Here is a 25,521-nt window from a genome sequence, read left to right as displayed (position 1 = left end):
GTATGCAATCCACCTAAGCATAGCAATGTCACACATGGAGCAATTGGAAATTGTCCTCAACAAAGATAGATAGTTAGTCTCAACTACATTAGAAGCTCCAATAAAATACTCTTTGTCGCACTTTGAGAGCAATCAAAACTCCCCAAAGATCTCTCTTAATTTATGGGTACCTCTTCTACCCCTCATTCAAGACTTTTTCCCCAAATAAAACAACATACCTATTCCCTTCTTTATCATATTGATCAACATCCAATCCCAATGGGACTAGTGTCCAATGTAATCATTGTAGGCCTTGTCGTGTATAATTTGCCTAAGGGTTGGAGATACCCTCAACAACTTTAAATTTTACATTGTCCTAGTATGACTCTTGTCCCAAAAGAACTGCTAAACTTTTCTCAAGAGTTGATGTAAATCATCTACAATATGCAAAAAATGTGAAATCCATATCATATAGAAAACAAAAGCTCCATCAAAGAAATGTCTAAAACTCTAATATAGAAGTACAAATTTCAGCTCTCTTCTCAATAGCATCAACCTTTGTAGGAGAAGGCTTTCTACCATATGAGACATAGATATGTCCCACAATAAGAATTTCATTCACACCAAACATAGATTTCTTCCTTGACAGAATTGACCTAGATAAGATCCTCTCACGATTTGCAATGTGTGCTATAGCAAAGTACCTGCAACCCTGATCATTAAATGTCTCATCTTTCTTTTCTTCTACACAACTCTTAATCAACACATAATCCAATAATGGCATCACTCAATGTCTCATATTTATCTTCTTCTACATAGCCCTTAATTGGCACATCATCTAGGAATGGCATCATTCAATGTCTCATCTTTATCTTCTTCTACATGGCCCTTAATCGGCACATCATCCAGGATTGGCTAGTAAGATAATGAATGAAATCTCTAAGGACTTTATTTATGGTGTTCATATGAGCTACAGAATTCATAGCCCCTAGGTAAAGTGCACATCCTCACAAGGCCCAAAGGAGTCTTCATTGTTGTCCGAACTGTGCTCTCTAATACTAGCTAAATTTGGTCATACCTTGAGTATTGATCTCCACACCCTACAAAAGCCTTAGCAAACTCGTCCACAACTAGCCCTACTCCAATATTTTGGATGGTTACTCTCTTTAACAACTATATGTCCTATATGAATTTGAGTACTCCATTCTTCTTAGGTATAGTAAACCATTGATTGGAATAAGGCATAGAAGATGGAAGCACTAGAATAGGATGTACATTTCAAGGTATGTGAGAAATGGTAATAAATATCACCATAGGTACTACAATCCTTGGATCTACACAATCAATCTTGTGTGAAGAGAATGCAAAAGTCCTCCATGTCTTATCAGCATCTTGTCAAACCTCTTTCTCTCTGTGGAAAAGAGAAACTCCCCATTCCTAATCTTCAGCTCTCTTAGTGTCTCTATAACCACTCTTCATCTACTCGTCACTATCAAGAGATAGTGGTCTAGCAATTGGCTTCACTTTCTTGACAAGTATTTGGCTTTATTCTCGTTCTTTGGCAAAAACAACTCTTGATGTAAATGAAGAGGACATAATTCTCTCGTTGAAGTAAATCAACACTCTGCATTGTAGACTACATAAAAACAACCCTCTTCTCCTTTGGTTGAAGTAAATCAACCCCTTGCACTATTGGATGCATAAAAATATCCATATTTTCTCTTGGCTAAAACAAATCAGCCCTGTGTATCACTCTTGACTGAAATAAATAGTCCTATTATGTATCACTCTTGGCTTAAATAAATCAGCCCTTAAGTATTTAGATTGGAATACATTAGCTTGCAACTCTCTTGGCTAACATAGATAAACCCTCTTCTTCTTTGTTGGTTGAAAGAATCCATTTTCTCCATTTGCTAAGAAAATTCAATCATCAACTTATTTCTTTGCATAAAATCTGAAATTTCATGATACTTGTTAAGAGAATGAGGCAGAAAACAACCAAAACCACTTTGCCTCTCAAAATTCAACAATTTTGTTGCCTTTGCAATAGTGTTTGAACAAGCAAACCCTTCATACATTCCATCAATGCACTCATCATCTTGTAGGAAACCTTGTCTTCTCAACTCATTCTCTTTAGATACATATTGCATGGCAACTCTTAGCAACTCTGAAATGTTGTGAAAACTAACTAAACTCTCTACTATTGAAAGACTAATGAATCGTGAAAGAAAAACACCACTGCCAAGGGGTGAGAGCTTTTCTCCTCCCATACCATCGTTGTCCTCCTAGATAGTGGTACCTAGAAGGAAAATGAAAATCTTGTAGTGTATCCCTATTCCATGGATGATTCACACAAATTGTTTTGAACTAGACAAGTCTTTTTGTATCCTTGCTTTGGACCCATGCATAAGTAGTTTTGTCATCCATCACCTTAGTCTCAATTGGTGTTGTAGTGATGTAGGGGTCTCCCAAAATCATAGGATAGGAGCATGAGTCATGAACAAGAAAATGATGATCGTCCTAAACATCCCCTATATGGATACCTTCACATTCGGGTACACCACATACAATTCCCCAATAGTGTTATTGGTTGCCCACATTTTTTAGTCATTAGGAAAAAAAGCAACTCACAAATGGGCCCTTAAAAATAATATAGTTTAAGATGTGGGCCTTTTAGATTGTCCAATAGGAAGGGTAGATGTTGACATCCATGGAGGGTGAATATTATCTCTCTAAATCTTGGGTTTTTAATTAAAAAAGGGGGTAGTGGGGGATTTTAAAAAAGGGTGAATGAATAGTACAAAAAAATTTGAGTTTCTCTCACCTTGTATTTCCCATCTTTTTTGGATAATTTTCAATTTTGGTTTTTTTCCCTCTCACAAAATCAGTTTGACCCAAAAGTTAAACAGTAGATCACTTTTCCTCTCTTCACTATATTGGTGAATTTTCATCTCCATTGAAGCTCCCTAGTGAGAGTTATTAGGGTTTTGAGCATTTTGCTTACCTCTGCACTTTCTTCTCCGTGAAGCTCCAGATTTTGGGCAAAACATAGGTGCCCATCTCTCTTTGCATTTTCTCTTGTTTGCTATCTTTTCAATAGTGTTTGATGCCATTTCTTACTGTTGTTGTTCTTTTATTGCAGAGGTTGTTTTGGGCAGGAGCATAGGTGCTCATATCTCTCTCTCTCTCTCTCTCTCTCTCTCTCTCTCTCTCTCTCCTTTCTTCCCCCAGGCTCTCTCTGTGTTGCTTCTCTTTTATGTCATGTTTTCAATAGTATTTGATGTTGTTTCTAATTGTTTTCTTGCAGAGTTTATTTGGAGCAAGAGGCAAAAGTGTTAATCTCTCTCTCTCTCTCTCTCTCTCTCTCTCTCTCTGTTTGGGTTTTTTTCACTGCTATCTTTCAATACAACTTGATGTTAGTTATAACCCTTGTTGTTGTTTTATTGCAGAGATCATTTTGGGTAACATTGCATAAGTTCTCATCTCTCTCTCCCTCTCTCTTTCTCTCTCCCTGTCTCCTCTTTTCTACTATTTTTTTAGTATACCTTCATGTAAATACTAACTCTTACTATTGTCTTTTTTACAGAGATCAACTTGGGCAAGATTGGATAGGTGCTCATTTCTTTTTCTCTCTCATGTCCTCACACACTCTCTCTTTCTTCCTCTCTGTGTTTTCCCTTTTATACTATCTTTACAATAGGATTTGATGGTAGTTCTAAGTGAATGATCAATTGTTGTTGTAGCACTTAACACAAGGTAGAGTAGAGATTCTGTAGCTTGATTTATGAGTAAATCTGCTGTAACATTTCCGCTAGTATCATCCAGGACACGTCTTAGCAGTCCATCGGAAAGGATGTCTAGAAAACTCCGCCCGGCACTCCCATGGAATGTTACGGGTTTTGCGATCTATGTCTTCCCGCGTCTGCCACGTAGCGGAAGTATCCTGGCCGTTCCCACTTAGGATCGACCGGAATTAGGGTTTTCCTGATTGGTCATTAACTAACAGCAACTAGCGTCAGACCCGAGCGAACTACTTTACGCAGAAACGCCAGGTCCGAAGCAGATTCACGCTGCACTTGGTTCAAGGAGAATGGGAAACGAGAGGGATGCAAGGCTCAACCTCTCTACCATAAGGCATAGTTCCATTCCGTTCCCCTAAAACAACGTAAATCGGGTAAGACGTATCTCTAGGTCATCGCTCTCATTATTCGTTTTGATGATCATCCCACTGTTCTTTGGGATTTTTGAGAAAAGTTCCCGGCTAACTAGGACCACCCAACCGTAGGACGGACCCATGGCCCATCCTCCGCACTTTCCTTGGTTTGTTTTAGTTATGTAATTATCTAACACATTAATTTGACATATAACAATAAGCTTCTTTAATTAATCCTGTTAAGCACTGGTTCCTTCACGTAATCTTATCACATGACATATAAAAACAATATCAAGCAAGTTCTTTTTTAACATTTCATCATTTAATCTTTGAAATACAAGGAGTTCCGCCCGTAGGCTTGTCCATAATCCGCCCGAAGGCTTAGCCTCTTGTGCAGGACCCGGAAGGCGAGGGATTTACGGCCAGAGCCCCCCCTGGCACCCAAGCATCCTCCTACTCCAAGTAGAGCTCAACGGAGAGACCTCTCGTGGCGGGTTCGGTCCACGTTCCCGGTGCGGTGAACAACCCCCTTGGTTAGGGTTAGGCAGGTAGTCGGGGGTAACTGAAACTACCTCTTCCTTCAGGCCTTTAACCTGAAGTATAGGTACTCATTTAATTTGTAATTCATAATTCAAACAGAGTCCTAAAATCTGTAGCAAGCACAAACATTTCCATTAATCAACCGTGTTGTTTGGCAAACTGCTAAGGAAGTGTTATTTCCTTTTGAGTGTATCAGCACTCGTTCCCAAGGTGTCTTGTAAATTGGCAAGATCTTTTACATTCCGGTGTAGGGCATACCTTATTAACCCAACTTGGTCAACCCTAAAGTTCCTTAGATATGCTAGTTTCCGGTTTATAACTTTCCTTATTTAGAAGGATATCCAAAAAATACGTCCTTTTGCAAGATAACTTGCGTAGGGATCTGCCATCCTTGTTGAGGGTTTTTACCCTTTCTCCTTGTGAATCAATCACAAGACTAAATGATTTCGTACTCGCTGCGCAAGTCGTGCGATGGAATAATCTGTTTTAGATCCTTTAAGCTGACGTATGTCGGGCCTAGGGTTTCTTTTTTTAAGAACCTTAGGGACAAACCCTAGTTCTTTATCTTTACGAATTTATTGACCCTACAGTAAGGAAAGTAGTCAAGTGCTTAGGGTATGAATATTTCTATGCTTAGATTGGTTTAGTTATCTTTTGGAAGGTAATATTAATCGTCTTGTCACGGTTTTGCTATCCTTGTGACAATTTACTTTTCAGTCAACACAGTTTAATTTAAACTTCCGTTTTCCTTACAGATGAACTCATGCCAAATAACAACATTTGCCTTGCTAAGATGTGCAATTAGCAAAGATAACTTCCTAGTAATTTGAGCATCGAAAGAAACCTTTCATGAATTTAACCATTTACAATGATTCGTTGCGAAAGGAATAAGACTAATGGTGCAAGATATAATTTCTACACCTTTAGGATTTAACTAAAATATACTACTATAGTAAATGGATAATCTTGCTCGTAATTTATAATGCTTGATGCAACTCGAAGGAAACTAAGTTCTATTCATTATCATTCATTCAAATAAGCTAAACTCCTTTATTACAAATAACTCGGACAAATATATCCTATCCCTAACAATTTCTCTTTGCATGATCGACTTAAAACCGAATTAAAGCCAAGAAGAAAAACCTGGTTTTGGGGTGAGATATCCACATGGATACCGGGAGATGACCCTCCAGCGGCTACGCCTTGGACTTTCTTAGGAGGCATTGCAATTGTAGTTTTGCGAACGTGGAAGCAGCTTTACAACTTCTCCTTAGAATTCCACCGTCGCTCCCTTGCACCGTTTGTCAAAAGTAGTTTTTTGGAAGGCTCCCTCCTTGAATTCGGGAATTCGAAAGGGTGTTTTAGAATCTTTTACAACTAAGACCCATTGAAGCTATGGGGAAGGCTTAATGGCCTTTGTAAGCTCGCACGAACGTGAATAAAAAGGTGTGGAAAAGACACAAGGTGCAGGAGAGCTCTAAGGGAAAATAATAACCGTAAAGGTTATAAGTAAGGGTCTAAGGACCCTTAGACAATTTAGGAGAAAAGGGGCTTATGAGGGTTTACACACGTAGGGGGGGAAATGATTCCGAGGCCAATGAGGAAGGGCTAAAGGAAAATTTAAGAAAACACGGGGTTTGGGTTCCAACTATGGGAAGGGTATATAATGTTTTAAACATGGGGGGGGGGGGGGGGGGTAATAAAAAGGGTTTCGTAAGGCACAAGAAGGGGGTTTATGAATTCAAGCACGGGGGGGAAAAGGTAATAAGACTTTTAAGCCTTAATTCTTTTTGGGGGGTTCCATCCATGGGAAGGGGGCTTAAGAGGGAAAGGGCTTAAGGCTTTAAGCATGAAGGGGGGAAAAAAATAAGACTTATAAAGGCTTAATGACTTTTAACATGGGGATTAAAGGTGTAAGAATCGCCTGTGAGGGAATTAAATCCCGGGGGGTAAAAGAGGTTATAAGAACCTTCAAGAAGAAGGCTTCATGAAGCCATAGGAAGGGGGCTTAGCTTTTCCCCTAAGAAGCTTCAAGAAGCTTCTTGAAGCTTCTAGAAGAAAACGTGGTATACCCACGTGGAGGAAAAGTATGGTGGCAGCTGAGGTACTCCCAGGATGGCGACAGACGGCAGTTTGTTGTTGGCAGCGACAGCTGGCGCAAGATGGCGGCGCTCCTGTTGCAGCAGCTAGCGGCCCACTCCCTCCCTCTCTCACGGCCGTCGGCTGGAGACCCAGGCGGCGTTCCGTCCTGGCTCTAGTCTCCCCTCCCTCCTCTACTTCACGCAGCCTTATACTTCCCTCCCAGTTGTCCCTCTCACACAATTCCTGGCGGCGTCACGGCTCTTGCCTCTCCACCACTCTTATCTGGTGGCGCTCGATTATCACCCTCCTTCTCCAGCTTGGCATCAACACGAGGTTTTCAGCAGAGCGATGGCTACGACCGCCTCTCTCCCCCTTCCCTCCCCCACAGGGGGTTTATATGGGAGAGGGAGAGGTACCTCCCCTCCCCCACGCGGTTCATGCATGGGTTTCATCCCCTCTACGGCATTCAGTTACTACCTCGAACTCCTTATTGAGGTCAAGAAGTTTTAGAATAGGTGCTGATACCAAACTTTGCTTCAATTTGTCGAAGCTATTTTGTTCGGAAGTTGACCATGTAATGGAAGTCTGCTTCTTTAGTAAGTCTGTAAGAGGTGCTGCAATCAAAGCATAGTTTTTGATGAAGACCCTATACCATCCTGTCAATCCAAGAAAGCTACGTATCTCTTTGACGGATACTGGTATTGGCCATTGAAGCACATCTCTGACCTTGGCTGGGTCTACTGATATTCCTTCTAATGATACTATGAATCCCAGATATTCAATCTAACTCTTGAAGAATGCACACTTCTTCATTTTTGCATACAGCTTATGAGACCTCATTGTCTCAAGGACAATCCGAAGTTGAGGTTCATGATCTTCTTCCTGTTTAGAATAGACTAAAGTATCATTGAAGAAGACAAGCACGAAATCATCAAGATATGGTCTAAAGATATCTTGCATTAATCTATTGAAGGTGGCAGGTGCATTTGTAAGCCCGAATGACATAACCAGGAACTCAAAGTGTCCATATCTTGTATTGAAGGCTGTCTTTGGAATATCTTCTTCCTTGATCCTTATTTGATAGTAACCTGACCTGAGATCAATCTTGGAGAAGATCTTTGCACCTTGAAGACGATCAAGAAGCTCATCTATTCTAGGAATATGATACTTGTTCTTGACTGTTGATTGATTCAACCCTCGGTAATCAATACATAGTCGGAGTGTCCTATCTTTCTTTTTCTGGAATAGTACTGGAGCTCCCCACTGTGAGTTGCTAGGCCGGATGTAACCCTGATCTAACAGTTGCTTGAGTTGTTCCTTCAACTCAATTGCTTCCGGTATGGACATTCTATAAGGTCTCTTTGCAATTGGTGCAGCTCCAGGCACTAGCCTAATCTCATGATCTACTTCTCTTTGAGGCGGAAGTTCAATCAATTCCTCAGGGAATACGTCAGCGTATTCCTTTAGCCAAGAAGGTCCTTCATGAGATTCTTGCTTTTGATCTAACTTGTTGAGTTTGATAAGGTAAACGGGTAATCCTTTTCTGACTCCTTTTATGATCCGAGATACTTTGGCTAATTGGATTCTTGGCACTCCTGCCTCACCTTGAGTTATGACAAATTCCCTTTCAGAGTTTCGAAAGGAAACTTGACCCTTTCCACAGTGGATGTGGGCGTCGTTGGGCTTAAGCCAATCCATCCCGAGTAGACACTCATGGATACCTAAATTCATGACTCTGAATTTGACTGAAGTCTTCTTTCCTCCCAAAAAGAATTCCACCTTAGCAGTTTGCCTGGTACAAGTTACCTCACGACCGTTTGCCAACTCCACAAGCAGGGTAGGTGCTTCTACTGTGGTTATTCCTAAACTTTTTGCACATGCTGGTGAGATAAAGGAATGTGTACTACCATAATCAATCAAGGTTTTGAAACCTTTACCTTGATAGTCCGACGATGTCTGAATCACCGAAAACTGGCGATTTGGCCCTTTCTTGTGTAAAGCGGCATGGACTGTCGCTTTTTCGAATTCAGCTTCCATAGTCGGATCTTCCTCTTCTTCTTCTTCGCATCTTTGCCTATTGGGAATGCAAGCGGTTCTTCCTCTTCCACAGGTAATGGCTCCTTGACCACGGCCTGCACCTTGGAAAGGCATTTGACGATGTCCTCCGCTGAGCTTGGGACATTGCCTCTTGAAGTGACCAGGTTCATTGCAGTGGAAACAACGGAGGTTTCGACCATTACTTTGAGTAGGAACAAAGTTGTTGACGTTATTTGTCCTTGCTTTCTTCCTTTGTTCCTGATTGTGACCTTGAACTCTCTTCATTTGAGGTCTGAATGCTCCTCTGTTCGGGTCACTATAGGACCAAGTTTTGTTACCCCTTGGTCTAGCTTGCACTTCCTGAATTATAGGCGCGGCTCGAATGAGTGCATCCTGAAGATCTGATGGACGCATAGATTCGGGACGGGTATTTACGGGTGGATTTAAGCCCGCACAAAATTTGGACACCTGCTGCGTCATGTCCATCTGTGGCGCATACTTTAAAAGTGAGACGAATTTAGAGTAGTATGCGTCAAGAGTGAGTCCTAGCTGTTTTAGCTCGTAGAACTCATTCATTTTCTGCGTACGATATGCAGGTGGTAAATATCTTCCCTGCACGGCTTTCTTCAACTTCTCCCAGGTAACGGACCCCTCTGAAATCCCTTGATCCCGGCACCATTGCTTCCACCAAAGTCTGGCTTCGTCGGTGAGCTTTAACTTGGCGATCATGGCCTGATTGGTAGGTGCAGTACCAGCTGCTTCAAAGTAATCCTCCATGGATTCAATCCAAATTTCAGCATCAGCCTGGACGAATCTGCCTCTCCTGTCAAACTCGGGTGGCTTTATCTGCTTGAGGAGAAACTTCTTCTCCTGGGTCACAGCAGTACTTGATGTAGGAGGCGAATTTGGAACCTATACCTGGGGTTGTGCCTGGATAAAAGTTTTCTTAATGTTATTATATGATAATCGACGTTAGCTTATCTTTCATTTTTAGTTCAGCTATCTCGTAAACAATGCAGCTACTTAACTTTTTAACAACTCTTATGCACAGCCAGATATTGATAAAAACAAGTCTTTATTTGTATTTACATGGGCATAGACTTTTTGAATACAACGTTTCGTGTGATGATAAGCCAATCATTACATTCAGTTTGGGGAGAACAACGTTATATTGCACTTGTTTACAAGAACTATGTAATAGTAGGGTTTTGGGTCATGGATCTTTAGGAATCGATAATTCATTGGAAGTTCAGGATACCCTTTCCGTTGGAATCCATACTTCTCATAGCGGCCCAACACTTTAATCCTATCGGCTGGGATTACACGGGTTACTTCCTCATATATATATGAGTTCATTTCAACCCTCCGACCTTGAATATGTAAAGTCGAATTTACGTGAGCTTCCACAAAAATGAACAGCTTCACGACTTTCAAGTCTTCCAACCACTTGATCCTCTTTAGGTTGGTTTGTAGATAAGCAAACCGGTGGGCGGCTATATAGTAGATTCCTGAAGAACCCGTCCATCTTCATTCTATGTATAAAGGTGATGGATTATAAATCTGCTCCAGGATGTTCATCATCCCAATTCTTTGTCTATAAAGGGGAGAATGCATTGCAGTCATAAACATGACCCGAAATACCAAAAACTTGTCCCACGCTTCATAATTCTGTAAGATAGCATTGAAGGTGAAAAAATGTTTGGACAGTAATAATTTCTTTACTTCATTTTATTGAGATCTCATTAAAAAAATTCCATTGTTGGTCGGCTCTGATACCAACTATAACGTGTCCGCTAGTATCATCCAGGACACGTCTTAGCAGTCCATCGGAAAGGATGTCTAGAAAACTCCGCCCGGCACTCCCATGGAATGTTACGGGTTTTGCGATCTAGGTCTTCCCGCGTCTGCCACGTAGCAGAAGTATCCTGGCCGTTCCCACTTAGGATCGACCGGAATTAGGGTTTTCCTGATTGGTCATTAACTAACAACAACTAGCGTCAGACCCGAGCGAACTACTTTACGCAGAAATGCCAGGTCCGAAGCGGATTCACGCTGCACTTGGTTCAAGGAGAATGGGAAACGAGAGGGATGCAAGGCTCAACCTCTTTGCCATAAGGCATAATCCCATTCCGTTCCCCTAAAACATCATAAATCAGGTAAGACGTAACTCTAAGTCATCGCTCTTGTTATTCGTTTTGATGATCATCCCGCTGTTCTTTGGGATTTTTGAGAAAAGTTCCCGGCTAACCGGGACCACCCAACTGTAGGACGGACCCATGGCCCATCCTCCGCACTTTCGTTGGTTTGTTTTAGTTATGTAATTATCTAACACATTAATTTGACATATAACAATCAGCTTCTTTAATTAATCCTGTTAAGCACTGGTTCCTTCACGTAATCTTATCACGTGACATAGAAAAACAATATCAAGCAAGTTCTTTTTTAACATTTCATCATTTTATCTTTGAAATACAAGGGGTTCCGCCCGTAGGCTTGTCCATAATCCGCCCGAAGGCTATCCAGTGATCCCCAGGGATCACTATTCCAAGCTTCCGCCCGTAAACTAGTATGCAGGTCTCGAGATCCAATCCCAAGTGTTGTTAACCTCTTGTGCAGGATTCGGAAGGCGAGGGATTTACGGCCAGAGGCCCCCTGGCACCCAAGCGTCCTCCTACTCCAAGTAGAGCTCAACGGAGAGACCTCTCGCGGTGGGTTCGGTCCACGTTCCCGGCGCGGTGAACAACCCCCTTGGTTAGGGTTAGGCAGGTAGTCGGGGGTAATTGAAACTGCCTCTTCCTTCAGGCCTTTAACCTGAAGTATAGGTACTCATTTAATTTGTAATTCATAATTCAAACAGAGCCCTAAAATCTCTAGCAAGCACAAACATTTCCATTAATCAACCGTGTTGTTTGGCAAACTGCTAAGGAAGTGTTATTTCCTTTTGAGTGTATCAGCACTCGTTCCCAAGGTGTCTTGTAAATTGGCAAGATCTTTTACATTCCGGTGTAGGGCATACCTTATTAACCTAACTTGGTCAATCCTAAAGTTCCTTAGATATGCTAGTTTCTGGTTTATAACTTTCCTTATTTAGAAGAATATCCAAAAAATACGTCCTTTTGCAAGATAACTTGCGTAGGGATCTGCCATCCTTGTTGAGGGTTTTTACCCTTTCTCCTTGTGAATCAATCACAAGACTAAATGATTTCGTACTCGCTGCGCAAGTCGTGCGATGGAATAATCTGTTTTAGATCCTTTAAGCTGACGTATGTCGGGCCTAGGGTTTCTTTTTTTAAGAACCTTAGAGACAAACCCTAGTTCTTTATCTTTACGAATTTATTGACCCTACAGTAAGGAAAGTAGTCAAGTGCTTAGGGTATGAATATTTCTATGCTTAGATTGGTTTAGTTATCTTTTGGAAGGTAATATTAATCATCTTTTCACGGTTTTGCTATCCTTGTGACAATTTACTTTTCAGTCAATACAGTTTAATTTAAACTTCCGTTTTCCTTACATATGAACTCATGCCAAATAACAACATTTGCCTTGCTAAGATGTGCAATTAGCAAAGATAACTTCCTAGTAATTTGAGCATCGAAAGAAACCTTTCATGAATTTAACCATTTACAATGATTCGTTGCGAAAGGAATAAGACTAATGGTGCAAGATATAATTTCTACACCTTTAGGATTCAACTAAAATATACTACTATAGTAAATGGATAATCTTGCTCGTAATTTATAATGCTTGATGCAACTCGAAGGAAACTAAGTTCTATTCATTATCATTCATTCAAATAAGCTAACCTCCTTTATTACAAATAACTCGGACAAATATATCCTATCCCTAACAATTTCTCTTTGCATGATCGACTTAAAACCGAATTAAAGCCAAGAAGAAAAACCTGGTTTTGGGGTGAGATATCCACATGGATACCGGGAGATGACCCTCCAGCGGCTACGCCTTGGACTTTCTTAGGAGGCATTGCAATTGTAGTTTTGCGAACGTGGAAGCAGCTTTACAACTTCTCCTTAGAATTCCACCGTCGCTCCCTTGCACCGTTCGTCAAAAGTAGTTTTTTGGAAGGCTCCCTCCTTGAATTCGGGAATTCGAAAGGGTGTTTTAGAATCTTTTACAACTAAGACCCATTGAAGCCATGGGGAAGGCTTAATGGCCTTTGTAAGCTCGCACGAACGGGAATAAAAAGGTGTGGAAAAGACACAAGGTGCAGGAGAGATCTAAGGGAAAATAATAACCGTAAAGGTTATAAGTAAGGGTCTAAGGACCCTTAGACAATTTAGGAGAAAAGGGACTTATGAGGGTTTACACACGTAGGGGGGGGAAATGATTCCGAGGCCAATGAGGAAGGGCTAAAGGAAAATTTAAAAAAACACGGGGGTTGGGTTCCAACTATGGGAAGGGTATATAATGTTTTAAACACGGGGGGGGGGGGGGGGGGGGGGTAATAAAAAGGGTTTCGTAAGGCACAAGAAGGGGGTTTATGAATTCAAGCATGGGGGGGAAAAGGCAATAAGACTTTTAAGCCTTAATTCTTTTTGGGGGGTTCCATCCATGGGAAGGGGGCTTAAGGGGGAAAGGGCTTAAGGCTTTAAGCACGAAGGGGGAAAAAAAAAGAAGACTTATAAAGGCTTAATGACTTTTAACATGGGGATTAAAGGTGTAAGAATCGCCTGTGAGCGAATTAAATCCCGTGGGGTAAAAGAGGTTATAAGAACCTTCAAGAAGAAGGCTTCATGAAGCCATAGGAAGGGGGCTTAGCTTTTCCCCTAAGAAGCTTCAAGAAGCTTCTTGAAGCTTCTAGAAGAAAACGTGGTATACCCACGTGGAGGAAAAGTATAGTGGCGTGAGGTACTCCCAGGATGGCAACAGACGGCAGTTTGTTGTTGGCAGCGGCAGCTGGCGCAAGATGGCGGCGCTCCTGTTGCAGCAGCTAGCGGCCCACTCCCTCCCTCTCTCACGGCCGTCGGTTGGAGACCCAGGCGGTGTTCCGTCCTGGCTCTAGTCTCCCTTCCCTCCTCTACTTCACGCAGCCTTATACTTCCCTCCCAGTTGTCCCTCTCACACAATTCCTGGCGGCGTCACGGCTCTTGCCTCTCCACTACTCTTATCTGGCGGCGCTCGATTATCACCCTCCTTCTCCAGCTTGGCATCAACACGAGGTTTTCAGCAGAGCGATGGCTACGACCGCCTCTCTCCCCCTTCCCTCCCCCACAGGGGGTTTATACGGGAGAGGGAGAGGTACCTCCTCTCCCCCACGCGGTTCATGCATGGGTTTCATCCCCTCTACGGCATCCAGCAAGGATGCTCAGTCATCCTTGCTATTCCCCTCCCCTCCAGCACGACAGTCGGCTGGGGGGAATTAAAAAAAAATTAAATTCCATTATTCCTAAAGTTTATCCTTTTGGCCTCCTAAGAGGAGGTTCCCACGTAACTAAACGGGTTTTTTTCTTTTAACTCGTTTATGCAAGTGGAGATCAAGATACGTTGTGGATAATTTGAAAATCACACCGTCAGTCTATTTTTGGATACTGGAATTCCCTTGCATGACTATCACATGGGTTAGAAATATTATCACAACGGAAATATTACATCTGCCATATTTTGTGGTGCCAAAATTTATTCATTTGATTTGACTTTTATGTTTGATTTGGGATTGATGTTTTCTTTTGTCTTTCATTTGCAATAGGTTTTGATCATCAACGATTTAATCTTATCTTCAATAGATCAGCTTATAGGAAAATTGGCCCTATTTTGTGTTGCTTCTATTCATGTAGTTATTTAGATATTTTTTGTTAAAAGGCATTCATGCATGTATTTTTTGTACATGCAGATATTACACAAAGTTTTAGGTGAAGCACATAATTCTCGATCCACTATTTTGCTAAGGTGAGTGATTCCTTTGTGAATGTTAGATGATATGGATCTGCTAGAAGTCAATGGTTAAAAAATCCTCTGCTTTATTGGTCATGTGTGTCCATTCGGAACTCCATGAAAATTGGCAATGACCTAGAAACTCTTGTATCATATCACCCATATAACACACAATGTGTTAAGTCATAGAATATCTCAAGTGTCAATCCATTGTGCCTATTAAGATTTCATGCCATGTGGCTACTATCCTTGTAACAACTACTCTGTAATACCCACGTTTCATACAATGGATTGAGTCAAGTCAAACTCCTATTCATTATAATGAAATTTATTTTGGCAAAATTATTAGAGTATTATTGTGCTATTATTTTCATTATATTTCATGTAAATGGTATGATTAAAGTGATGTCTTGAAATTGAATCTATACTTTGTGTCGATGTACATATCCACATGCATTTCGATATCGATGTTTGTGTCTGTTTACAAAAGTGTAAACATCTCTTAATGCCACGTTGATATGTATGGCCTAGGTTATAATGCATGAGAGAAGAACGAGCATTCTCTCGATAGAAGTACGTAATAGAAAAGATGAAGAAGGGATATGGATCATTGATACACATAATTGCTCATCTTGGGTACATATGCGTCCAAGTATGAAGGGAGATTTCAGGGTGAAAGCATCTGCAATTGCAAATGTATCAAAGCACTGGAAGGCTAAAATTTTAGCTCTCAAACAAAAGAATTTTAATTCTTACCTTATAACAGAGGCATTGGTACAACATGTATTCATGCAAAAACAAATACATATTGTGCTCACTGTGCCCTTTCAACGAGACATTGCAAACAGTAAGTATTTGCAACTCATTGAGAATGAGAAATTCCATGATATCTATGTAACTACTTGTCTCGTATTTACAGAAGTATACCCTTTGGATTGCTATGAGTGGCAAAATGTCAAGAGTTTCACATGTTCTTTTAAGTGTTACCACCTCGAAATTGGTAAATTTCTCTTTGAGGGGCATATAGCTAAGCAGCTTGTAGAAGACCTTATTTTTTTCTATGACTCCAAGTACATATCACCCAAGAGGGGGGTTGAGGATATGGAACCCTTGAGTCTATGCACATATCAAATCTCAATAGCATAGAATGGACATTGTGTAGTAGCGACATTTTGCACATGTGTAGCACAAAAATTTCAACAGATATATTGAACTCTATGAAGCCAAGCATTGGCTCAAAGAATGTACATCTAAGCTAGTTCATACCGATTGTAATTTTTGCACATGTGTGCATCAAAGGATTATGTAACAAGGATTCTAGGCAAAACCTGTGGACATAAAAAATGACTCACAGTCCTGACACAGTGGAGTGTCGAGTCACAACAAGGGATATGGCTTTCACGTAAAATTTTTTTCTCTTAGTTGATTATTATCTTACTTTGGGATGGATCACCTAGCTTTCCTTTCCAATTACAGGCACTTTGCGATAGACTTTATGCCTAGTGTTCAAGTATCGTAGATGGAGGATGCTCAAGGGTAAATGGTTGTGCCTTGATCAAGACACGCGTGAAAGTGCAACTATGGATGTTACTGTCATTTGTGAGGGCCGTGAGCCCCAAGTATTGCAGATAGAGGATAATTGGTCCTTGAGTATAATGCATCAGGAAATTACAATGTTAATGCAGAATTCACTTGCTAGCTTCTATTTTAAACTAGATAGTAGGAAGATTTGAAGTCGAGCTGAGGATACTGTTACCAGTGGAAAGTGTGTAGCTCCATATATTTTAGAAATTGTAGAGTCTCCCTAAAACTCCCAACACCACAAGTTGTAATATCCAACACTTGTAAATTTTCAGATTTTTTTGGTTAATAGAATATTGTCACTTGCAAACTTGCAATATTTAAAAATTATGATATGTATGCAAAATCATACACCTACTATTCACTTTTCACATTGACACATTTACATATGCATGTGAACTTTACAAAGATGTTAAGTAAAGCCATAACTAAATATCGTATGTGAACAACTCTTAATGGTTTAAAACTTAAGGTTTTTAAGGTAGAACTAGTTTAGTTCTCATTTCATTGTTTCATTTCACACTTTCTCTCTTCATCTCTTTACATCCACCACATCCCTCCTACATGCTACAAAGGATGCTAGCACACACTTTGACGAGTGGATCCACAAGACTATCTTTGCCAGCCAGGGTGACGAGATATTTAGGTTTTCTCTAAGAACTTCAACCTTGAAAGTGTGCTCTCATCAATGGATCCCCCCTTCAGGTTTTGGAAAACTTTGTGAGCACCATTGCTACCTCCACATCATTGAGGGGATCTAATATGACTTGGGTGCCTTCCGGAATAGCTCATGGTATTTCAGGCACGGAAGAATCACCAAAAAGTGGTGAATAGGTGTCTGGCCCATGTGGATCCTTCGCACAGAGAATGCATTGTTCCCATGGGTAGTGCACCAGGTACAACATCTTTGGATCTCGTGGAGTGTGATTGTGCATTGGAAATTTACCTCCTTACATTGGATACATCCCTAGAGGAGGAGAGCAATGAAGATATAATTCCACAGGTTGTTGCTATCATGTACACAGGAAAAGAGCCAATTGAAGAGCTCATAAATGTTGAAGAGGAACATTGGGTGGTGGCAGAGCAAGGGTTGGCTCTCATGGTGCCATCTTCTTCAGAACAACCACAAGTCAACAAATCCAACCTTGCCTCCTTCACGCCCATTGAAGTAGATGGTGTACAATACCTGCTACTGTCGGATGTGCTACAATACTTGGAATTGAAGGAAGAAGAGTTGTTTTCCTTCCTAGTCAAGGATTGAATGGAAGACTTGATCAATTATGATAACATGGATGTGCACCCAATGATGGCAGAGATTGGAAGATATGATGGCACAAGCTTAGAAACAATGAGTGCCATCATAGCAACACAGGAGCAGATTACCTCGATTGAAGAAGATTACATTGTGCTGCCAGATGCCGAATTTGAAGCACTACAGCATGATCTATTCGGATCAAGGCCCCATCATCCTACCAAGGAGTTTGTAGATCCCTCTACCCAAAGAGGTTCCTCGTTGACGCACCAGGAAATGAAGATACAAGATGATCTAGAGAAGGTGAGATTTCTAACTACCATATATTGTTGCTTTCTAATAACTCTAGGTTAGTTGCTAATTATGTTGTTTGATTTGACTTTGTTATTCAGGACATACTGTATATAGATGAGTTTCAAGACTAAGAGAGCCTTGGCATGCGGATCGACAGAAGGATTTAGCTCTGAAGGACTACATTGGCAACCTTGTTGCAGACTTGGTGGTCTTCCATAAGAAGTGTTCACCATGAGGGCATGAAACAATCATGAAAATTCAAGCATTGACCAAGTTTGGATATTTTTGAGCGATACCTGTGACATCTAGCTTGAAGAAGGTGGTGCTAGTCAAGTGGTCAAAGCTTCTTTACTTGTTTGACCAAATGTGTGGTGGAGTAATGTGTGTGCTTGCTACATTAGGTCACCTTGCTAAAGTGTCAGATCCGCTTCTCCTGGAGAAAGAGCTGAAGGGGGAGTGTGTCATTTTTGAAGCAAAGAAGGAACTTCTATTTTCATCGGAAGCTAGCCCCTCCTCTCCAGCGATGAAAAAGCCAATGAATGAATGAGAGTTCTCCCACTTATATATTCATAGTTCAAAAGTTACAGTGATGGGAGGTATGCAACTTATACAAGATAGATAGAATTTAGCTCTCTTTCCAATAATTTGTACAATTGACCTTAAACTTATATCTATGAATTATGTTGTCAAGAAAATCCAGTGTATCTCTAAATATATTTTAATGTCCACTAAGAAGTAATATCAACCTCCTTTGTTTCTTCATATAACCCACACCTCAAGTTTAAAAGGCATCCAAAATATAAAGGATATTGTAGCTCAGATGATGTAATAAAATCCTATTGAACATATAAATCAAATACTTTGTTCATGAAGTGTATTAAATAGTGGGGTACTCTACTACTCTACCCATTAGCGCGCTTGACCTTGAGATGGGTATAATCCAATTCTATTACCAAATAACGATTATTTTTTGGGATGATGGACAAGGTGACTCATGTGAAATCTTGTAGGGATGATGGACAAGGTGACTCATGTGAAATCTTGTAGGGATTCAAATTTCTATTTATCCATGGGATCTAGTTGATCTAGGGAGGACCACTTACCCGAAAAGGCTCCGAATCTATACATTCCTCATCAATCTATGGATGATTAAAGCATTCACCCTTTCCAGCCTCTCTAGTAGCCAAGCCTCTTGTTGAGCTGCTTGTTCCCTTGCACGTTGATGTCACACTTCAGTTGTGGTTTCTGTCTCTCCTCAAAAGTTATCCACCAGTAATTTAGTGCCCACTAATGTCATACTCTGCAAATTTCTTTCAACTTCCAAACTTGGGGTTTTTGTGCTTGCATTATGTGCTCAATAACTCGAGAATAGCCGACAATTCTGGGTCTAGTTCTTCATATGGTAGTTTCTCTTCTTGCTCATGAATTAGACATGAAACTATATGGTATCTTAATTGCACCAATGTAAAGGATATGGGAAAGGTACCTTAGATCTTTGTATTGTTGCCATGCCTAACACTTTCTTTTAGTTAGAACTGAGCAATCATTCATGCTAAAGTTAGCATGTCTAAAGGCTATTGTTAATCCATTTAGCCCTTTTCAAATAGGCAAAATTTTCACTTGGAAGTTGTGATAGTTATTATGAATCACCCAATGTTGGTAGAAGCTTTTGATAGCTAGTTTGTAATCTTGTTCTTAATGGTAGAAGCTTTTGATAGCCCATTTTATTTCTAGCTAAAAAGTTATACCGTTAAGGTTAGGCAGTCCAAACTTGCAAATTTTTTGGGAGAGTCTGGTCTTTCCAAGAAACTTTGGGAATTTTGTATCTCTCATGATATCTTGACCACTATTAGCTTAGTTGTTTGGTAGAGTGTGCCATTGATAATGTCATTGTGCTTGGGATGTGAAGACATTTAGACATGGGTAGCTAGTAGGTCCCTTAAACCCCCACTTCTCCCTCTCATGACCACCACGAAAGACAAAGACTAGCTTCTCATCACAATTTTTTTCAAAAAAGAAAAAAAAAGAAAAAGAAGAAGAAAGACGGAAAAGAAAGAGAAGAGAGAGGAGGAAAGGGCAAGAATAAGACAACAAAGAAGAAAATCACAAGCAAAAGCAAGAAACTCATGAGTGCTACAATAGGGGTCCTCAAGCTAGGTGCACCTAGTGGCTTCGGTCAAATCGGCTCCATCCCTGACCCCCTAGCCTAGTCCACTTCCAATTTAGCTAGGTGCTGCCCTTTTTGTCTCCCTTAATGTGTGGAGACTAATTCCATTTATGTGGAGGCCACAAGTGCCTATTCTCTCCCTCATTAGTTGGTTCCCTGGTTGAGGATAGACTATAAGAAATCTTCAGTTTCTCTCTAAGAGGTGAAAGTTTATATTGAATTTCTAAGTTCTTTGTCAAAATAAAAATGGTGGTACAAGGAATCAAACATTTAGAAAGAACATGCCATTTATGCCTTCTCATTTTTAATCAGTTCACATTATCTTTAGTCAAAAAATCCATTTTCAACAACATATAGCTCTCATGTTCAAGCCACAAAAACTAGCAGAGATTATGCTTCGGTGGAGCCATTTATCCTTCCTATCATAAAGTATCAAAATTTGTTTGATATCATGATCTTTATATTTCAATAGACCACTTTATGAGAATATGATATTTATTTAACTTCTTCATATTTTTCTACTTTGAACAACAATACTCTTGTAATCATGTCATTCTCAAGTTTCTTTGGTCACCCAAGAGAGAGTATTGTTGATTTCATGGATAGCTTGGAAATGGCTTTCACTGTCTCACGAAGGGATGATGAGACTATAGAGCATTGTGGTCTACCATTGGTTCTTAAAGAAGAAGAAGGGCTTGGTATCGTGGGCGTGGGTGATCTGCTACCCTACCCAATGGAGAGAGAGATCCTAATTTTCTTAAGAAAAAATAATTTGTGGCATGTCTTTTTCCTCTTCTCTAAAAGAAGGTCAAAAGTAAATTTTCTGGTACGTTTAAAGAGGTAGTGGAAGTGGTAAGAGCTAAGGATCAAAGATTGAGATTCCAAGCTCAAGTGTCAAAGATGGAGTACTTGCAATCACAACCTATATCTTCCCAATCCCTGGTTATTCAACCACCATCACCACCTATTATTCCCAAGAATTCTCGCATGGGAGATCATAATCAATAACTACTAGAAAAGATAATTAGTCTACTAGACAATCTTTCAATCAATTTGGTGCAAGGTGTTAGGATTCCACAATAATAGCCTACGGTAGTAGCTAGTGGTGGAAATGCATGAGCTCTAAGGAGAAGCAAGGGAATATTTTTATTACAATTATGGTGAAGAGGGACATGGTATGTAATTTTTCCCTTATCCAAGAAGAACCACAAGAGATGTTGAACACCCATCAATGAGGAGGGGAATGTCATGGTTCATAGGCCGCAAGACTACAGTGGGTGGAAAAAGTTGCATTTTGTAGTTCCTAATCAAAGTAATGGAGGAAAAACAAGGCTGGCCAAAGCTAAGGTTTGGATAAGTCTAACAAAGTGGCTCCCTTACTTTGCAAGATAGTGTTTAACAATGAAGATAAGCAAGAATTTATTGATATTATGTATAGCTTCTACGAAAACATGGTGGAAGCGTGGGGCAAAAGCTCTATCACACATTGCATGGTGCGTATTAAGTCAATATTTTAAAATTGTATGAATTGTATAAACTATTGAGCATAGTTTTACTCATGTGTGATATCTATCTTTTTAGCATATCCTTGAGGCACATGGGCCATACTTTGTAGAAAAGGGAAGCATCAGATTTTTGTCCACATAGGGGATGGGAAATTCACATTGGATAGTGTGTGGTGTATACCAAAGAAAAACCAATCATGGTGGAGGGGTGAATGGTAGCAATCCAATGATCCAATTGCTATCTTGGTGGCATAGGATTATAGTAGTGGATGAAGCTAAACTCTCACAAAAGAGAGAAAATGAAAGTGTTGATGAATCGACTGTAGACATGATGGAACTACATCTTGTCACTAAAAAAGAGTGCATTATGAAGCCTGAAGTGCCAAAGAAAACCATACCAAGTGGCTAGAAACAAGGCTTTGACAAGGCATCGAATGGGTTCAAAGAGAGTTACGATAGTAAGATGAACAATGTGTTCAGTGTGAATGCAATTCATAGTTTAAGAGAGAAAGAGAGAGCATGCATCTATGTGAATGAGTCTTACAGTTTAGGGTTATATAAAAGAGGATTTCACTTTCTATCTTATTCATTGAGTTCTCACATCTCTTGTTCATGAAAGATGGATAGGCCTAAGTGAGTTGCAAATAAGCTTCCGCTCAAAGCTCCATATCATGTTCAGCCCCTTGGAGCATCTACTAGCTTAGATGCTCCTACTTCTCAACCTAACCTAGCTTCCTCAAGTTGCCCTCACAAGGGTCCTCCTCACATCCCCACAAGAAACACAAGAGGAAGCCATGTAAGGTGGCCTTGAGAGAAATCAAGAGGTATAAGGATAGGAATACTCAAAAACAAAGGCCAAAGGTCTTATAATATCCAAAGCATAAAAGTTTCAAATAAATAATAAAATACGAAGGGGTGTGCTTTTTGGGAAAGAGGTGGGGTGGAGTGCACAAGTGGTTATGTGTCTCTTTCCCTTTCCTCTCTCTTCTCCAATCGCATATTCTCCCTTGTGGTGGTGCAAAAAATTTGTCCTCTCTCCCTCTCTCCTCTGTGCAAAAGTTTCTCTTTCCCTTTCCCCCTCCTTTCTCTTTTTCTTGTGAGTGATGGAAATGGTAATATCTAATGAGGATGATGAAGACAATATTTCTATTTATCAATAAGAGAGAGATATTTTAGGTTCTGTTGTGGTTTTGAGATTAATGGCATAGCCAGGTGTATAGATTTTGCACGCTTCTACCTTGGTTTAGTGCTCATTTTCTACTATGGGAGGGCTGCTTTCATTTTGGTGCACAACCACGGAATGAAGCTAATCTCAAATATTGATTGAGGTTATTCATGGTACATGCTCCTAAAGCGAGAAGGTTAGAAGGATGCATTTTCAAGAGGTTGCAATCTGGTTTTAAAAAAATGATGGTGGAGAAAGAAGACATCATGGGAAGATTTGTTTTCTTCTCGTCCTCAGGCATATGTTTCATTTCATCTCGATCTGCAACATGTCCCTATTCCTCTTATCCTCACAAAAACAATCCAAGGAGGAATTGCAAGTACAGAGGATATGCATTGCAAAAAGTGGTTAGAGAGAAAGAGAAGAAGAACCATAAGATCTATGGTGGTGAGGTCTTTGTTTAATATTGAGAATTCAGGGTGGAGCAGTATCCATTTTTGGCGATCCAAAAAGTATCTGTGCTAGCACTTCTGGTTTCACAGAATTTTAGAGGAAAAATGCCAGGTTTCTCCTTGTGGAGAAGAGGACCTAGAGCATAATGGAAGAGAGAATAGGAAGAGAAACACAAAACTTAAGGATGGCTTCCATGAACGTATATACAAGGAACATAGCACCGGGAATTTTCAATTTGCCACATGCCTGCCCCTCCTCCTGGAAAGTTTGGCATCCCTCTTGTACTACTAAAACCAATGCCCTATAGATAGGTTCTTAGTCTCCTCCTAAATCTAGCAAGTTAACAAGATCTAAGCAAAGAAACACGAGGAAGAAGGAAGAAGAAGAAGACGATGCAAAAAACAAAGAAGACCTGCCTATATAATATATGCAAGTCAGCCATCCTAAATGCAAATGACATCCATAATCCTCAATCGCACTGAGAAGAAGAAAGGGTGAAGTGCATCGTGTTTCTATGTAAGCTTTGAGAACATGTGTTCATTGGCATGACATAGCCAGAGGTTCCACACTGGATGCTTGACAAATGACTGCAATCCAACACCATGTGCCCTCATTGTGAGGCACGACTGGATCTTCGTTAATGGCAGCATGTAGTCCACAAGCAATTTGTTGACATTGACAAAGAAAATGTTGAGAAGAAAACGAAGAGAAATAAAGAGATGCTATGAAGGAGGGCCGCTTCATCATCAACTTGTCCTTCTCCCAAAAGTCATAAGCCCTCTCCTTTTGTTAAACGAGTGCACCTACATCACACAAAAGCATCGTCTTTATCACCTCAATCCAATAGTTGAAGAAGAAGCAGAAGAAGAATCGTTTCCACAATAGTCGCGCCCTGCTCTTCCATTTTCCCAACCTTCATCAACAACAAGAGAAGAAATGAGAGGAAAACCAGCAAAGCGAGGAACTTGACAAAGTAGAAAAAAACAGATTGGTTATAGCGCTGCAACGGATAGCAGGAGTGCAAGCACCCAAGGAGTCAATGAGAGGATAGGGTCATTGACACGACACGAGTTGAATCATCATGCTCAAGAGAATCAGGCTATGGAACCTCCTACAAGGAACAAATAAGAACAAGGACGATTCTCCTTGGCAGCTTTCTCTTCTCCACCGACACCCCACTTCTGTGCCTCCCTATCCAACACACGCAAACATATCCCATCGTATCTTCTTTTCCCTCAACCCTAATGAAGCACCAAATACCCTAACCCTTAACTTTTAATGAAAAAAAAATAACATATTTAATTTACTAAAACACCCTTTTAAAAAAAAAGCCTAGTCCTATTCTATATTTCCTCTCAAATGAATCTCTAAGCTCAAGCCCTTTCAAACCCCTTGAAAGTACCTCCATGTCCTCTCATATTCCCTTCATCCCCCTTACTTAGCCTTAGCAATACCACACTATTTCTCTCCACCATGGAACCATATTCATCCTCCTCTATGGTGGCCTTTCCCTACTCTTCACCTCTCAATCCTTGCCAATATCTTCCTCCCCATTGCTATCTTCCTCTCCTTTAAGAGACACATGTCATCTTCCCTTCCCTTTCTCCTATGATACCCTCTTAGACCCATCATCCTATTGTTAAGGGTCTCATAGCTTAAATAAATCTAATTTCATCTAACAATAGCCTTTAACAACACAAAAGTTAAAGCCTCACTCAAATTACACAACCTAAGATAAATAAGCTCTTGAAAAACGCGGAAAACAAAACCCTAAAGAGCAACCCTAAGGTTTAACAACTCTTAATATCTATCATTAGCATATTAAAAAAAAACCTTTTGTAAAGGTAAATCTCTAATGGGGTTTTCTTCCTAGCTATCAATGCTAATAAACCCCTACATCTGAAGATACATAAAGATGTGGCTACAATCAAATGGAGTCTTCTTTCTTTCTACATTGGGCGAAGAAGTTGTTGTTGGGATCATTGTGAAAGATAGAACCCTATCTTTTGAAGACTATACAAGTTTTCAGTGTGGGAGTGCAATTGAGGCAGGAGTTCCCTTACTCTGGTGGTCATGGATTTGGAGTCCTATACCCTACCATGTCTAGGCCTTGTGATCAAAGTTGTTTTGCTAACAGTTTAATGATTTTGTTGTGTTAGACAATGGTTGTTCTTCAATAAGGTTCACACCAAAAGAAGCACAAAAATAGTGCACAACAAAATCTATACATACACCATATTTTTATTTTTTGTAAAAAAGATAACAAGCACATTGTTACAAAATCACTAAAATAATATCCCACATAAGGGGGAGGGGAGCCACATCTATTGAAGTCAATGGTATGCTTTCAAGTGTTACATGCATGCATTTGTAAAGGGTAGGAATACTCAAAATTAAAGACTAAAGGCCTTATAATTTCCAATG

General features: G+C 40.3%; 1 protein-coding gene across 1 annotated transcript in view; it reads left to right on the top strand.

The window, feature by feature from the left end:
* LOC148019900 (uncharacterized) overlaps positions 1-18,431 on the top strand; it is a 51,683-nt gene extending 33,252 nt beyond the window's left edge. Inside the window, exons 3-8 of the mRNA XM_087700089.1 lie at positions 3,122-3,145; positions 3,287-3,591; positions 14,640-14,695; positions 15,212-17,816; positions 17,906-18,126; positions 18,209-18,431. Of these exons, the coding sequence (XP_087556215.1) occupies positions 17,523-17,816; positions 17,906-17,938 (327 nt within the window). The 5' untranslated portion in view covers positions 3,122-3,145; positions 3,287-3,591; positions 14,640-14,695; positions 15,212-17,522 and the 3' untranslated portion in view covers positions 17,939-18,126; positions 18,209-18,431. The remainder of the gene's footprint in view (positions 1-3,121; positions 3,146-3,286; positions 3,592-14,639; positions 14,696-15,211; positions 17,817-17,905; positions 18,127-18,208) is intronic.
* Positions 18,432-25,521: the final 7,090 nt, after the last annotated feature.

The sequence above is a fragment of the Lygodium microphyllum genome, chromosome 19 (genome assembly GCF_053477565.2).
Source record: "Lygodium microphyllum isolate KBCC chromosome 19, Lygodium_microphyllum_v1.1.10, whole genome shotgun sequence".
NCBI lineage: Eukaryota > Viridiplantae > Streptophyta > Polypodiopsida > Schizaeales > Lygodiaceae > Lygodium > Lygodium microphyllum.
The sequence above is the reverse complement of the archived record's forward strand: the minus strand, read 5'-3'. Positions and strand labels throughout refer to the sequence as shown.